At 46.3% G+C, this 15171-nt stretch overlaps 1 protein-coding gene across 1 annotated transcript in view; it reads right to left on the bottom strand.

Annotated features, from left to right (window-relative positions):
- The window catches only part of MYO15B (myosin XVB), a 29373-nt gene extending 14478 nt beyond the window's left edge, over positions 1-14895 (bottom strand). The window contains exons 1-20 of the mRNA XM_063352491.1: positions 14857-14895; positions 14335-14428; positions 12573-12653; positions 10926-10983; positions 9227-9357; positions 9023-9118; positions 7004-7239; positions 6741-6919; positions 6000-6072; positions 5342-5548; positions 5155-5234; positions 4833-4930; positions 4565-4652; positions 3062-3172; positions 2803-2897; positions 1997-2221; positions 1406-1502; positions 904-1053; positions 438-627; positions 215-302 (exon numbers count right to left, since the gene is read on the bottom strand). Coding sequence (XP_063208561.1) covers positions 215-302; positions 438-627; positions 904-1053; positions 1406-1502; positions 1997-2221; positions 2803-2897; positions 3062-3172; positions 4565-4652; positions 4833-4930; positions 5155-5234; positions 5342-5548; positions 6000-6072; positions 6741-6919; positions 7004-7239; positions 9023-9118; positions 9227-9357; positions 10926-10983; positions 12573-12653; positions 14335-14382 — 2331 coding nt within the window. The 5' untranslated portion in view covers positions 14383-14428; positions 14857-14895. The remainder of the gene's footprint in view (positions 1-214; positions 303-437; positions 628-903; positions 1054-1405; positions 1503-1996; positions 2222-2802; positions 2898-3061; positions 3173-4564; positions 4653-4832; positions 4931-5154; positions 5235-5341; positions 5549-5999; positions 6073-6740; positions 6920-7003; positions 7240-9022; positions 9119-9226; positions 9358-10925; positions 10984-12572; positions 12654-14334; positions 14429-14856) is intronic.
- Positions 14896-15171: the final 276 nt, after the last annotated feature.

Here is a 15171-nt window from a genome sequence, read left to right as displayed (position 1 = left end):
CCCTTTCCCCAGGACCTCAAGTGACTTTACAGACTGGAACACAGTCTAGGACGGGCAGCACCATGGTATGAGCTCAAACTTACAGCTATCTAGTAATCCAACAAGGAATCACCTGGCTGCTATGGCAATACCAGGTAGCTCCCAAGCTGTTGCAGACTGGATATACAGGCCCTCTCTACTGAGCTCTTAGGTGACTGGAGAGCAAAGAACTCACTGATTTGGGAGATGCGAGGTTCATCATTCCCAGCTTGGCCAGTGCCTCATTTTTGGGGTCGTTCTTCTTTAAAAATGGCTTAGACACTCTCCTGCAAGGAAATGGGGAACACAGTTACAGGGGCTGCAGATGGGGTTGTGGCCACAATGAAGGCATGTGGCAGTGCTGGGATATAGTCCCACTCATCTCCTTCCTGCCCACCTGGGTGGATCCAACTTCTCACCTGACAGGCTCGATAGGCTGGGGTTCAGGGGCTGGCCTGCTCTGGTACATTTTGATGATGTTGCGGATCTCCCGGCTGGGTGCAGGCCGCGACTCAGGGCCTGACGGCTTCACTACAGGTGGTTCCTCATTCACTTTTGGTGTCTGCTTTTTTGGCTTTGGCTCAGGAGGTGGCAAAGGGGGAGCAGGAGCTATTGGGGATGATAGCTTTAACCAACAGACCAGTAACAACACAGGAGAAATCACTTTATCTCATTTGAAGCTCCCTCTCTTTCACCACCAGGCTGACTGGCCATTGTCTTCCACTGCCTTGCTTTGGGATCCTACTTCCCAAAGCTCAGGCCTTTGTCTCTCCCCTCTGCTGTCAAGATGCAAATTTCCAGAACAGCCAGATCCTTTCCTCCTCTGGCTATATCCTGGCCTGATGCTTGTCAGCCTGCCTGGCTCTCCACTGCACGTCATCTTACCTGCCTCTATTTTAGGGCTGGGCTTCTCTTCTTCCCTCTTCTCCTTCTCTGCTTCTTTCTCCTCCTCCTCCTGCTGTGTCTGGAGATTTGCTGGAGGGGTCCAGGTTTTGGAAGGAGGCCTGACTTTCTTCACTAGGATGTGTTGCTCTCCTGCATAGAAAGGGGGACCTGAGCTAGTTAAACCCACAGCCAAAACCTAGCACTAATGGCATGCTTCCCACTCTTCCATCAGTCAGCAGAAGCCTATGCTTTCTAAGAGGCAAAGAAGGATGTGACAGTCAGAAGCCCAAAGATTTCTAGAAAAAAGGCAACACAGCACCTCACAATCTGAATTGCTGCCAGCTGAGCAGGCACTCAAAGCTATTGCTACACACAGCACCAGCAGCTCCTGCAGGGATTAGCTGGATTCCAGACAGGGAGACAAGAACCACCTTGTTACGCCAGGGAGGCTGCAAAACAAGGTGTTATGATGAGTGGAATTCCCAAAGTGGTAGATGCTTACCCATCTTCTGAAAATATGCTCTCTTCTGCTGGAAGGTTTCCTGAGGATAGTCATCATCAACATTGTTGGATAACTGATCTTCTGTGTAGTGATAAACCTGCAAGCAATTCACAACATGGTTAGTTAGCACTAGCCAGCAGGTACCATAGTGCCCTTAAGTTCAGAGGTGATCTTCCCTCGCCAAGTTCTGATCTAGAACTTTTCCCCATCTGGGAGAGTCCCAAGAGATTAGTCTCTGACCCAAGGAATCATCAAGCAAGTCCAGAGAAGGAGAAGTATGTCAGAAGCCCAAGAGAGCTTGCTAGAAGATAAAGAATTCAGAGAGATTAATTTTCCTATAGTAAAATTCATATCAGCTGGAAATTAAATTGGCCAACATTACAGCCAAACCTCTGCAGAGCTAACGCCACCAAGGTTTGATCCCACGTCTTAAAGATTCATCAAGCAGAGTTTGAAACATCTCAGTATCATAGGTAAACATAGCTCTCTGCTCTCCCCTCTGCCAAACCACTGCCACACTGGAAGGGACGCAGAGCAAATGCAAATCATGAAATTCAAACTGAATTCACCCCCACTGTTTGTTTCTCATACCAGTTCTTCTGCCTTAGGTGGCGGTTCTGGAGCCTGTGGTGGTGGTGCAGCATTCTGGCTGCTGGGAGGCCTCTTGGGTTTTGGGAAAGTGGCTGGGACTGGAGCTGGAGACGGTGCTTGGGCTTGTGGTGGACTTGAGACGCTTGGTCTTGAGTTCTCAAGAGACTGTTGCCTCTGCTGCTGTTGCTGGGAAATGCTCAGGGCTTGAAGGGTCACCTGCTGGGCCTAGAAGAAGGAATTGCAATGTCCATGAGCTCTAGGCTACACAAAACCACCAGCCATCAGGCAGGCTGTCCCTTTCTTTCACTAGTAATCACAGAACATCTACATAGTCCACTGCAAATTTCCCAGTGTAAGGGAAAAGGCATGTCCATGGAGTCTGCTCTCCCCTGGCCAAGTATGCAGAGCTCCTAACAACACTCCAGAGACTCAGCTACTAGTGAGATAGCCTGGGACTTCCATGCACTCACAAGACTTTGTACAGAAAGCAGAATACTCAGATCTGCATCTGTAGCAAATCCCAGCTTAAAAACACATGGGAATTACAGCTGAGGCTTCTTGGAGCCTGCTCCCGTCCCTGCTACTCACTCACCTATGATGCCTCAGCGTCCCCATGTACACAAAGGGACAAAAAGGGAGTTCTCAGTTTTGCAGTCTTAAATAATCCCAACTTCATACAGCTAACCCCAAGCACAGAGTAGGCCTAAGACAGAAGGGGAGCATGGCTAACCTCTTCACAGCACACACACTAGTGCGTTGTTCTTCCCCAATTCCTGGGCCCCTCCCAGCCAGTCCCTTCCACTCACCATGAGCATGGCTTGCTGGTTGATAAAAGCTTGCTGTTGTGCTGCTAACTGATTGGGATCTACAGCTGGAACCACAGGCTGGGGCATAACCATGGCTGTGGAAAACACAAATATCTGCAGACATCCACTGGCAATAGCTCCCCACAGTGCTTGAGCATCAGCCCAGAGATGAGCGTTCACTGTGCACCGCACAGGCTCCATTAGGACAGCCACCCTTCCATACTCTTCCCCTGTACAGTTACTGAAACACTGTTAATACCTGGCACAGATGCAATCCCACCAGCCGCTGGCATCATAGGCATAGCTGCTGGCATCCCCATCATGGAAGGCATGGGCTGGTAAACTGGTGCTTGAGTCATTCCAGAGAGGCCTAGAGGCAAAAGGCCACATACGCAATCACAGATCAGACAGCCCAAATCCATCCCACAGAACACAACACATAGGCTGGGTACTCTCTCTCCACATGTGCCAACCATAGGGACATGTGAATGGTCTATCTCTTCACACACAGCAGGACACAGCAAAACTCAGGTGGAAAAAGGAAATTTACAATAGCAGGATCCAGACCCTGCTTCTGCAGTGTAACTGAGGACACCACCATCCTTCATGACTAAGTATATAACTAACTCCTGCCTATGTATGATTACAGAGAAGGGTTTCTCTTGAGGGTTGGGCAAAGATCTCTGGGACTGACAGATCCATATCAGCCTCTTTGCAGCAGGTAGCAAGGGTGAATTAACAACAAGCCCTGGCCTGGGTGGCATTTTGTATCATCTGAAGGAACTGTGGGGAGAAAGGAATTCCGCCGCTCCCAGCAGTCAAGTCCCACATGAGGCCACAAAACAGAAATCCCACTGAGGGCAAAGCCAGCAGAGAAAGGGGCATGGAGATCAGTCTCAGCTAGGAGTAAGTCAGCACATAGCACGGGTCTACTGAATCATGATGTCCTTGCCAGTGAGAATGGACCAGGATGCCATGGAGAGACCTTCACATTCCTCACTGATATAAGTAGCCACGAGTAACAAACTGGCCTCAGGCCAGTGATCTGCAATAGGGCTTGTCATGCCCCAGAGCTTCTACTGATGTAGAGGCTATTGCCAAAAATAGTCCCAGACTCAGTAATGACCTGAACAGGACATTCCTCACCTTTCTGAAACAGCTGGGTATGTTTCTACACATGCAGATTTCTTGGTGCCATTAATATATTGGTGTTTGACTCCATTCTATTGAAAATACCTGAGTCTTAGCTCCAGACAAATGAAGAAAAGTAAAGAAACCAAACACACAAACCAGAACCTCTACAGGCTTCAGACTTACTAACCCAAGGAATAGCTAGAGATGATGGGAAAGTCTGTAAGGAAGCAATACGAAATATTAAAATCCTCCCATGAGAAAGGCAGCAACTATTTTGTGAAAGCATAAGGTAAACAGGAGGTGAACACGGGACTTAACGAGTGTTGGCCTAGGGAAGAGGTGGCCTGGGTCAGAAGCAAGCTACTTGTTGCCTTGACCCCAAGACCAACTCAAGAGAGAAATTAAAAGCAGACCAAAGGTGGTACCCTTACCTACCACCTTCCCCAAAGCATCTGTCTCCGAGCACCTGGGAGTGAGGAGTACAACTTCCGATGACCTACACTAAAGACCAGTCTTCATGAGTTGAGCCCATGCAATAATTAACTTTTAAGGGACTCCCCTGACTTGTGCTCACTGAAGCTTATGTAGCCCCACAGGTGTTCCCAGCTGTCCCCATCCCCTTACAGACCTGTAGAAGGAAAGATTCCTCTCTGTGTGGGTCCAATCTTCCCACCTCCTTTCATGCGTCCAGTCAGATTCTCCCTGTTCTCCATATCCTGCATCAAGAAAAAAATAGTTATCCGAGCTCAGAGAGATAAGACTTCAAGGGGAAGAGCCATTCAAAGGCATATCTGAGCTGAGCAGAGGCAGAGTGAATAGACAGTGGCGTGCTTGAGGGAGTCACAGGGACAAGAGAGCTGCAGAGAGAAAGTAAGAGGGAACATCAAGGGACTTACTGGTACTCTGGAGCCTTGATGCAGCACAGTGCTGAAGAGATCATCCACATAGTGATCCAAGCCCACAGGCATCCTCAGGTCATCTCTGGATCTTGTATCTAAGAGCAGAGAGAAGTGACAAGGCACTGGCGTCACCTGGCTGGTGACAAGGCAGGTAAGGAATATTCCCCTGTCTCCAGTCCCTATTAGACAGTTTTGGAGTGGAACCCCTTCCTTGCTCTACATCAGGAAGAATCACTTGTCTCCCACTCTGCTCTGATTTCCTATCTGGGACCGACCTAGCCCCTCCCAGTGCCATCCACTGTCCTGGGCAAGAACTTACCTGGATGGAGATTGTTGAATTCTGGAGGCAGGCTAGGTGGCGGGAAGGTAGGGGCCTGGATGCCTGGAGCAGGAGGGATCCTGTTGAAGAGGAAAATGAGATGAGGACAGCACAGAGTGCTGAGAGAAAAACGAGTCACTGGGTGACAGGGCCACAAGTGGTGGGGCAGGAGGATTAGGTGACTTACGAATCCAGGTCAGAGTTCTGGAGGAAGCTTCTGTCCCTTGCAGGAGTGATGGGGTACTCAGCTGAGGACTGAGAAGGGCTGCTGTGGTTACTGACCTCCTCTATCTCTCCAATGAGGTCTAGGACAAAGTCACAGCCCAGCAAGTCCTGCCATGTGTTGCCAGTAAACATGGAGACAGACCACCCTCGAGACTTCTTATCACAGCCCCTGGTGACAGGGAAAGGAAAGAGAGAAAAGGTGTCCAGGTAGGCAGGGGAAAGGGAGAGAAAGGAAAACATTGCCTTTGATTTCTTCTTGCCTTCTCTATCCTGGCTTAAGTCGCTAAGGTTTAGGGTGTGAATCAACTATTAAGTGCCCAGGGTCAGGAAAAAACTAGAATCACTCAAGATTTGTCCTTTTATTTTTTTTTTTTTTCATCTTTTCTCTGAAGCTGCTTTCACAGATCACACAAGTGATTCCTCTGTTACTAAAGAGGCCTAACAGTTTATGTGCACAGATGAAAGTGCACAACACAGGAGTGGGTCAGGAGATAGCACGAGCCAGAGTGGGTAAGGAGTGGCCATATAAATTCCAGCCTGCAGCCCTGACCAGTCCAAACCTTAGAACTAGTGACAGCCTCTTTCACACCCCTAGATCTTCTCACATCCTCTGGCAGTACCTTGCACTCAGAATCCAGCTTGCATACTGCTCCCCAGTCATCCAGGACTCCACCTCAGCTGAGAACTTCTCCTCTAGCATAGAAAAGAAAGTCAGTACACACAACCTCCCCAGCAGGACCTAAAGCTCTACAGGACACACAGAGTCCAGCTGGAAAGCCTGACACGCTCCTGAGCGGCCACAGGAGGACTGAAAGCACATGGAGGGCTCCACATGAACACATTTGCATCCCAAATAACTGTTTGATGGCACAGGTTGGCATTTCCAACCGGACAGCTGAAAACCCACGCAGTCTGCTCCGGCCACCACTCCACTCACCAAGGAGCCAGAGCAGGGATGTTCTGCATTCAATTCAGAGCTTCTGATCACTCAAGAGGCAGCACAAGCCAATATTTGAGAAGGGAGAAAGGCAGAAAGTCCCTGTAACAAAGGCAGCAGTTGCTGCTGCATCGGCTGTGCATTGATGGGTAACAGGAAAACTAGAACCGTAGAGATGCACAACCAGAACAGCCCTCTGTTGAGATGGGCCCAAACCCAGAAAAATCTCATCCCTCAGCCTGAGTAGCAGGTCTCACCAGGACCAGACTTTGGGAGTTTTGGGTCTAGATTGTACCAGCCAGAAGCAATTGGTGTTCTGATCCCTTTTTACTAAGCTGAGGGAATTATTTTCTGAATTCTGATTTCTGCACTGGAAAAGTCCTGAGGGACTAGAAGATAGCAGAAGGGCAGAAGCACAAGTTACCATTAAAGGTATGAACATCCAGCACCATCTTTCCTCTCCTCTGGTTTGCAATCCACTCCAGCTGAGTGGGAGGGTAGGCCCGAGAGAATGTAGAGTCTATCTCTGTATGCTGCGCTGCTGTCAAGATCTTGTGCTGGCAAACAGCATTGTAGCCCTCCATGCCATGATCTGACACAAATCTAGGAAAAGGCGACTGCATTTAGCACACTGATCATCTCTCTTAACCTTAATGGAAGCATAGCTAGGTCTTTTCTCCTCCTTACTTCAGCAACGGCTTCTCCAGTGCTGGTGAAGGGGCAAAGCAGCTCAGCAAAGTCGCCATCAGGACCCAAGCTCGCTGGCTGTGCTCCATGTCTGGGTTTTTCCATGTCTGGGTAACCACCTGACTGAAGATTTCGTTGCGCAGAGCCACACTATTCAAACCTCTCCCAGCAATGTAGTTGCCCAGAAGTACCTCCTGCCAGCCATGGAGATTCTTGTCACCAATGAACCGTAAAATCTAGAAGCATCCAGGGGGAAAAAAGAGAGAGCTCCAGCTGTAACCCTCTGTCCCAAACCGTATTGTAAGGTGACAACCTGGGCTGTAGATACCAGGGTGTCTGTTGGCCTAAAAAGAGTAGCCAACGCTCAGATTGGGATCTATTCTCAGATTTTGTGCACCACCTAAGTTCTGAGGAATCTGGGAGGCAGTGTTCATAGGGATTGGACTCTGACTAAAAGTCAGAATGACTTCAGTCTCTTCTTAGTTATGCCTCTGACTCAGAATTTGTTCTTGGGCAAAATGCTTCCCCTTCTTTGGGCAGAGCTCAGATACACAAGCAAGTTACTGTAGGCTATTTGTTATCGTGTCTGAGCCAACAGGCTGCCTAGCAATAAAAATATGTAAAAGAAATTGATGCTTAGCTGATCTTTGTGAAAGGCTCAGGGAGACAGACATGAGGAAACACTGTCTAACAACTGAATGTTGAAAAGACTTTGGTGTAGTTAATATTATACCAAGTAGTATGAGATGCGGTACCTCGACCAACTCACTTAAGCAATGATTCAGCTTCTTGGCTATGCATATCAACATCTTAGATGCTTTTGTAATTTGTATTTCTCACCCTTAGGTACAGAATAATGTCTTTCAGCCTCTACACTTCAATATGTCATTAGATTAAAATTTTTCTAAAATGTGCCATGGACAGCTTTGGAAACAACATTTATGAATGATGGCCTATTTTTTCCTCAGAGAACACCACTTCTTAAAATGGTTAATGGTAGTAAGCGTGTCAGAGATTCACTGAGAAAAACAGGAGACGGTGGTTGTTTAGTTCTCATGGAATTCTTTGTAGTAAATCCCTATGTATTACAGCCTTTGCCAAAGAAATAGCTTTTTTTATTATTTAGCAGTGAAGAATTATCTTTGATCTTTAGGAAAAATAATAGTAGTCTGCTTAAACACAATCCTATTCACAGGATTTTACTGATGCTTACGCTCTTCTATAACTGGGATCATTAGGGAAAAACAAGGGACTGGTTTTAGGTATTACCTTTCCTAATGGGCTTATTTTAATTATGTGTAATTCTCAAAAGAATTGCCAGATTTACTTAGAAATTATCTGAAGTTTCATTCTGTTTTCAGAGAGTCAACATCACCATTTCTAAGAAAAAAATCTGTTTCACATCCGCAGAGACTAAGTGACACCATCCCCCTCGTGCAAACAATACAGCCTTAGGGTGTGGCTCCTGGTGTTGTTTTCATGATGAGAAAGTCCCTGCCTTTTTCCAGCCTTTGTACAATAGTTCATTGTACCCTGTAGTGTAACTGACACAACTGTATGCCTGAGATAAAATTTATAAACCACATCATGGAAAAGATTTGTGTTAAATTAAACTTTTTTATGACTGATTGATAAGAATCAGTGCTTGAGAAGACAGATCTCCCTTATACTGTCATTGCTCCTGAATCTGGAATATTGAGAAACTGAGGCTTAGCAGTCTAATTCCTACATGTCCTGCCAAATTCTGTGGCTACATCACCAGGCAATTCACTTTGATCCCATCACTCTATGGCTGATCTATGCCTCACCAAGAACACAGCAACCCTAAGGGGCTGCATGTGATCTCTGCCAGACAGCTCCAGTGCCCCTCAGAGGAGCAATTTATTCTGCTCTCCCAACACACCATGTATTATAAGAACAGTACCCACCACCAGCATCTTGTTGTATAACAGAATTAAAACATTGTCTTATGCCCACCTGTTCTTCAACAAAACCCTGGTCAAGAAAGACGTCTCTTACCAGTTTGTTGATCTCAAGCGCGCTCTCCTGGTATTCAGTGTCCAGACAGGTTAAGGGGTGCTGCAGAGGCTGACCAGGAGCAGGGAAATCTGTCTTCTACAAAGAAACAAAAGGACAGAAACACAGAGTTTGTTCCTGGTGTTACTAGAGGTTTTGTGTGTTCCCAGTGGGGAAGCAATGAAAAGATATAAAAAGAGTTCCCACCTGGAAGTGTGACTTAATAAAGGAGGAGAAAGGATAGCTGTTGATGGTGGGTGGGAGGGAAAGGTCATCTTTGACCTTGACTTCTGGAGGCAATGTCTCTGTTATGTGGTTGGCCCGTGTTCGGTATTGACCTGCAAGAGAAAGAGGTCTTTTGTGGTAGCAGTTGGAAAGACATCCAGAACACATCTGACTCACAGTGCAACACATGGCTAACATGCATTTAACCTTGCCTGAGCACCTGTACCAGCACCCTAGCTCCACGGACACCCAAACCACCCCTGCTGCCTCAGATCCCCAAGCGGGCACACCCTCACTTCTCTGAGGCCACAAGGCCTAACTTCAGGAGAGCGCTTTTAGAGCGCTGATCTTTCAACTCGTACCCTGGGTAACGCCAAGAGGACAGTCAGCACCTGCAGTTTCAATTCTGTTATGCAGAGTTTACAAGGCAGGAAACACTGAGCCTATGCAGAGATAGGACTGACAACCGTTCAGTCAACAAGTAAACGAGAGGTCTTTGTGACGAGGCACTGGATGAGGGATTTATCATGGATAAATGGAGGAGCAAACATCTTCCTAAATGAAGAGATTTCTCAGTGAAGCACAGCTTCGGTGCATTCCTCTCTCTCCAAACCAACGTGTCCCCTCCTGATGCTCTCCTCCTCCTTCCTGTTTACATCCCATCAACTTTCATTTTCAGCAGTTTCGGTGTCATTTGTCCCCTGAACTCCTCTAAGTAACAACGCTTCCTAGACCAGCCAATAGTCCCTGCGCTGAAGTATGAAGTATTTGGGAATCCAACACAGTCTGCTCCAATTCACAAGACTCTTCAGCTTGATTGTATCTTTCACTGTACTCTGCAGAAGGCCAAAGATACAGCTGTCATTTTGTTAGATGCTATACCAACATAAAGAGGCGAATCCTCTTTATGTATATTTGCAACTTAAATATATACATTGCACAAAGAGTTACAGAGGAAAAAAAAAACTGCAAGTAACTTAATGCTCAAGATCAGGTCAGCAATTCAGGAAGTTATTTCAGTTGGTGGTATTTTGGTGATTTGAAAACAAACCAAAAAACTTCCCATGCCAAGCAAAATGTTTCCTTTGTTGTTACATCCTTAAGTTGTTACATTGTTTGTACCTACTTCTATTTTAAAATAAATAATTATTTTTTAAGAAGTAATTGAAGTAATTTTTAATGAAAACTGAAAAATATTTCTTTGAAAGTGACAAAATTGTAGTTTTGACTTCTTCACCTTCAAGTTCCTTAAAGATTTTTGAGCAGAAAAAATATGGGTTTAAGTTCTTACTCTGCAGATATCCACCTTTGCAAGACACCTGCGTTCATTAAACAGTTTGCTGTCACATAACTTTGACCAAAAAGTTTTGCACCATCACTGTCATCAGTTTTATCAGCACAGTTCAAAAAATGAGCTGAAAAGGTAACAAAGACACTGAATTTTAATCTTTTGTTCTGTTCGGTGGCCCGGGGCGCTTTTCCACCCTGTTGTGTTGGGAAACAATATACATGACACCATTTGCCTTTATCATATTTACACTGCAATGATAATAAATCCAATGCAAGCCAGGTGACAGACAGCAGGTAGAACGAGCACGTACTTAAACTGCTAGAAAACAAGGAAATAAACAGTAAAGTAAAACAGCGCAGGAAAGGCAGGGAAGGAGGGAGGATTTCTCACTTTCAGCTAACTGCAGGAGGACAGCAAGCTCTGCAGGGATCTCCAGCAGTCCCACATCCTGTGGAGAGAGTGAGCAAGTCAGTCACTGGGGTACCAGAAGTGAAACAACATATAAACTCTGAGCTGTTCTCTTGTGACCAGGTAAAGCTGCCTCGAAAAACTGGCCAGAACAAGGATTGAGCATCTGAGCAAAACCAGTAATTTCTGCCTATGCAACATTCAGAAACATCACAAACAGGGAAGTATCACATTAACACAGGTATATGACATGGGTCAGTAAATGAGAGAAAGGTGAGTAATTCCTAAAAAAATCAACTGCCACAGGGGGAAGTGACAGGAAAGTTGACTTTCTTTGACTCATCTCTCATTACTAACAAGTTTGGCATACTGTACAGAAGAGATTGCGGTTGAAGGGTAAAGGCCATTTCCTCCTGCTCTTTTTTCTGCTATTTTTATTTTTATTTTTCAGTATCCAAAAGTGCTATAGCATAAATAAAGAGAGACCTGATTCTAACCTTTGATGCAGGCCACTATTTTGGAGGTTCCTAAGGATGCTCAGATCTGTACCTGGATAATTCAGATGACAATCTGGCCAATGAACCTTGATTTTTCACTGGTTTGTATCTTGCATGATGCATGCATTTGTGCAAGGTAGGAAGTAAATGGGCCAATGCAACACAGTGTATCAGCATCAATGTCTGCATATAATATAGTTTGGGGTACTTCAGACAGGACTACTCAGATTAAGACACCGAAACCAAGCCAAAGGCACAAAGCCTGAGCTTTTGGGTTTTGTTTTTTTGGATTTTTAAGATCTGCATAGTAAAGCCTCTCCTCAATAGCACACCATTCTGACATCTCTCTCCACATAAACTCTCAGCAATGCTTAAAGATAGGTTCACAGCTTTTTTGATCAGTTTGATTTTTCTCATAATAAGATACTTGAATTTAAATATAGCTTTCAATGGCATATTCAGGAAGTGGAGTGTGAAATTCCACAATCCCAAATCCACACCTGAGGAAGCAGGTGATAATAAAACAGCACTAAGCATTCCTGTTGTAGTTACTGACAAATCTGTGCAAAACTGTGGATGATATAAATTCATATTTCCTTGCTACACACATCATAGCAAATGTATGCCCAGCCTAAACATACAAATAATGACACTAGTTAGCAGCGTTACTTACAGTAGTTGATACAGCTTAAACACCCTGTAGACTATGCAGTTAATTTGTTATGAAAACTTTAATACCTCCCTTCCTCTACAACATCTTCCATTATTATATTTGTGCAGAGCTGCCTCATTCCCAGCTCTTCACAACAGAACATGATTATCAAAAATAGCCTTCCTCCCAGCTCCAAAGAAGAGGTCCGGAGCTGTGAACTGATACAGTACTCTGCCTCAGGACCACTTTATGATGCCTGACTATGCCCAGAGACTGGAAACACTGAACTAAAAGCTCTTTATACCAGGCCAAACTGCACTCTTGCTGCTAGGTTTCCAGCATACATGTGGTCTCTGTACACACTCCAGACATTTTGCTGTTCCCCAGCAAACCTGGGCTGAGGAGGCATAGGGGAGGGGGAACATGCTGAGAACCGGGCTTGTTTTACCTCAGACCCTCCCAGACTATTTGACAACTTACCATTCCTTGGTTGTAACTGTTCTCTGTGTGACCGCTGGCCAGAGACCACTTCCTTTGTTTCCTTTCCTCTAATTCCTTCTGCTAGAAGATGAAAGGGGAGGGGGATAAGGGGTGGGAAAAGATATATATGAGATCCCTTACAGCTACTTCTGGGGGCAGACTGCTTGGATAAGCAGGAGCTGGTGTCCTGCTCCAGCAGATAAAATGACAGAACAGCTGCAGAGCCTTCTTGGGACTCAACACAGTGTATTGAGAAGGGGTTGCCCCGTAGCTTCACTGAAACACCACCTGCCCTGCACAACACAATTCAACACCAAGAGCCTCCACCACCCGCCCAGCATTCCTGCAACACCTTTCCTCCCTTGCCGGCCATTTGATGTGTCTCAGGTCAAAAGCACACAGAAGCTGTCAGAAATATTCCCCTGCCTCATCCAGCATCAAAGAACATGGTAACACAGCCTGAATATGGATGGATGAACTCATCCACGGAGAGGGACTGCTTTAGATGGGGTGGCAGGGATACCAAAAGCCAAACTCTGCAGCTCTGCCCTTTCCTATCCATTCTATTGTCCCCCAGCCTCACCACTCACCTGACTCCTATGCCGAGATGGAAAAGGAAGGTCTCTGTCTCTGCTCTCTCTCCTGTTTGTCTATGTTGCAGGATGGTGTGACTAGATGGGAGGTTATGAGGATTGGGCTGAGAAAGACAGTAGGCATGCTAAAGTCCAAAGGGCAGGGCTGTGGGGCGGGGGGAAAGGAGGAACTTTGCAGCAGGTGAACTTTGGGACCTTTATTGTTGCTACTGCATGTACAGAGACCTCAGCAAGCAAACACTGGAGGAATAGAAACAGATTCAAAAGAGCTGTGCTGTTGTGGTTACCTGGGAGACAGAAAAGCTGGATCCTGTCCAAGTAGGAAGGGGCAGGAAAAAGAACAGAAACACGCACTGCTCTGGGTGTGGCATGGCAGAAAGAACCTTTGCAGTCTTCCAACAACACTGACCTTAACCCTCCACCCCATCCTTTGCTAGTCATGCCAGCAGCTGTACTGGGTCCCTCCCTCCCTCGTGAAGCTGACAGCTATAGGGATGTTAGTTGCTACCCTAAGGACAAGTGGTCTGGTTTCCTGTTTTCAATTTTCTTTTTAACAGCTTGTGCAAAATGCTTTCAAGCCGTTTGACAGAACCACGGGTCTCCCCTGCACACAATTTTCCATCTTCTCAAACCACTGTCATCCTGTTCTCACCCCAACTAAGGGCCCAGCTGATTTCCAAAAGGCCAAGGACTTCAGCACACTGAGGTAGCTGTAAGAGGTCAGGGAAGGATCACTGCAGACTGAAAAAACCTTGCATTTCAGTCACCGTCTGGGAAAACACCAGAAAATGAACTGGACAACTAAAAGAGCAAGATGAATGACTCCTTATAGCTTGAACAGAACAGCAGCTCTGGAAGCCACAGATGGAATAAGATCACGTCTTGCATGGGGCAACTTAGAGAAGCTCACATACACAGACATAAGAATGGGCTGCATTTGTACTACCTTTCCTAATTCTGAACTTCGTTTACAAAGAGAAGGCTCCAGCCTCTGTGGTTCTGTCTTTTGACATTTATGTCAGCCAGAGAGTGAAGGACACCTCATTGGATCGTGTCCAAGAACCTTCTAAAGTCATCTCTGCCCTGGCCTCACCCAGTCACCAGCTCTCTCAACCTATGGCAGAAATAGCTCCTGCAGAACACCCTGGTCCAGAGAAGAATGTTGTTACCTGGAAGTACTTTCTCCTTTGAATCAAAGGTCTGGAGATTAAAATCATGGTATTAAATTGCACCAAAGTCTTCTTCAACTTCCTGTAACGCTTCCTAGGGGGATGTGAAAAGAGAAGAATTGCTAATGAGGGAAACATCAACAAAATTTAGGCAGATGGCAGACTCAATTCGAGGGTATGGGCCACACAGAACATTAATACAACCAGCCAGGCAGAATTTGGTCTTTCTGTGCTAAGCCTGGTCCTCTCTTGGATGTTTTCCCTACAGTCTTTACTCTAGCTATCACAGTATCAGCCTTGGCACAGGCAAGTTACTATAACAGTTTTGACAGCAGCTGTATTTCCCCTGGAACCTCTGCTCAGTGCTGGGAAGTCCCTCGTCCACCATTCCAGTAACAGGATTCCCCCTGGCACAGCAGGGCAGGAACCAACATGAGGAGGGTCCTGGTCAGGCACGTTCCCACCTTGCTTCCCTAGGCAAGGACAAAGGGGCTGCACCTTGCCTGGCCTTTGACTCCTGACCTTGCCTGGTAACCTCGGAAGTGAGCCTGAATGATTGTGGCTTTCTCCTGGAGGACACGGAGCCGTCTGCGGCGAAGAAGGCATCGGAAGTTCCTCTGCAGGGTAACAATGGCCCAACTCTGCCTCTGGTTCCACCGTCTCTCCAGAACCTGCCTGGCCTTCTCCTTCAGAAAGACCTGGGCAAAGGGAACAGCTGCTAACCCACAAGAAAAGCAGCCAGCTCCTCTAAGAGTTGATCAATAACAAAAGCTGCTGGTTTATTTCTTTGTAGCATTTAAGGCTCCCTGCTAAGGAAAGTGCACTCTCTTAACTGGG

Source organism: Chroicocephalus ridibundus, chromosome 14 (assembly GCF_963924245.1).
Source record: "Chroicocephalus ridibundus chromosome 14, bChrRid1.1, whole genome shotgun sequence".
NCBI classification, from domain to species: Eukaryota; Metazoa; Chordata; class Aves; order Charadriiformes; family Laridae; genus Chroicocephalus; species Chroicocephalus ridibundus.
The sequence above is the reverse complement of the archived record's forward strand: the minus strand, read 5'-3'. Positions and strand labels throughout refer to the sequence as shown.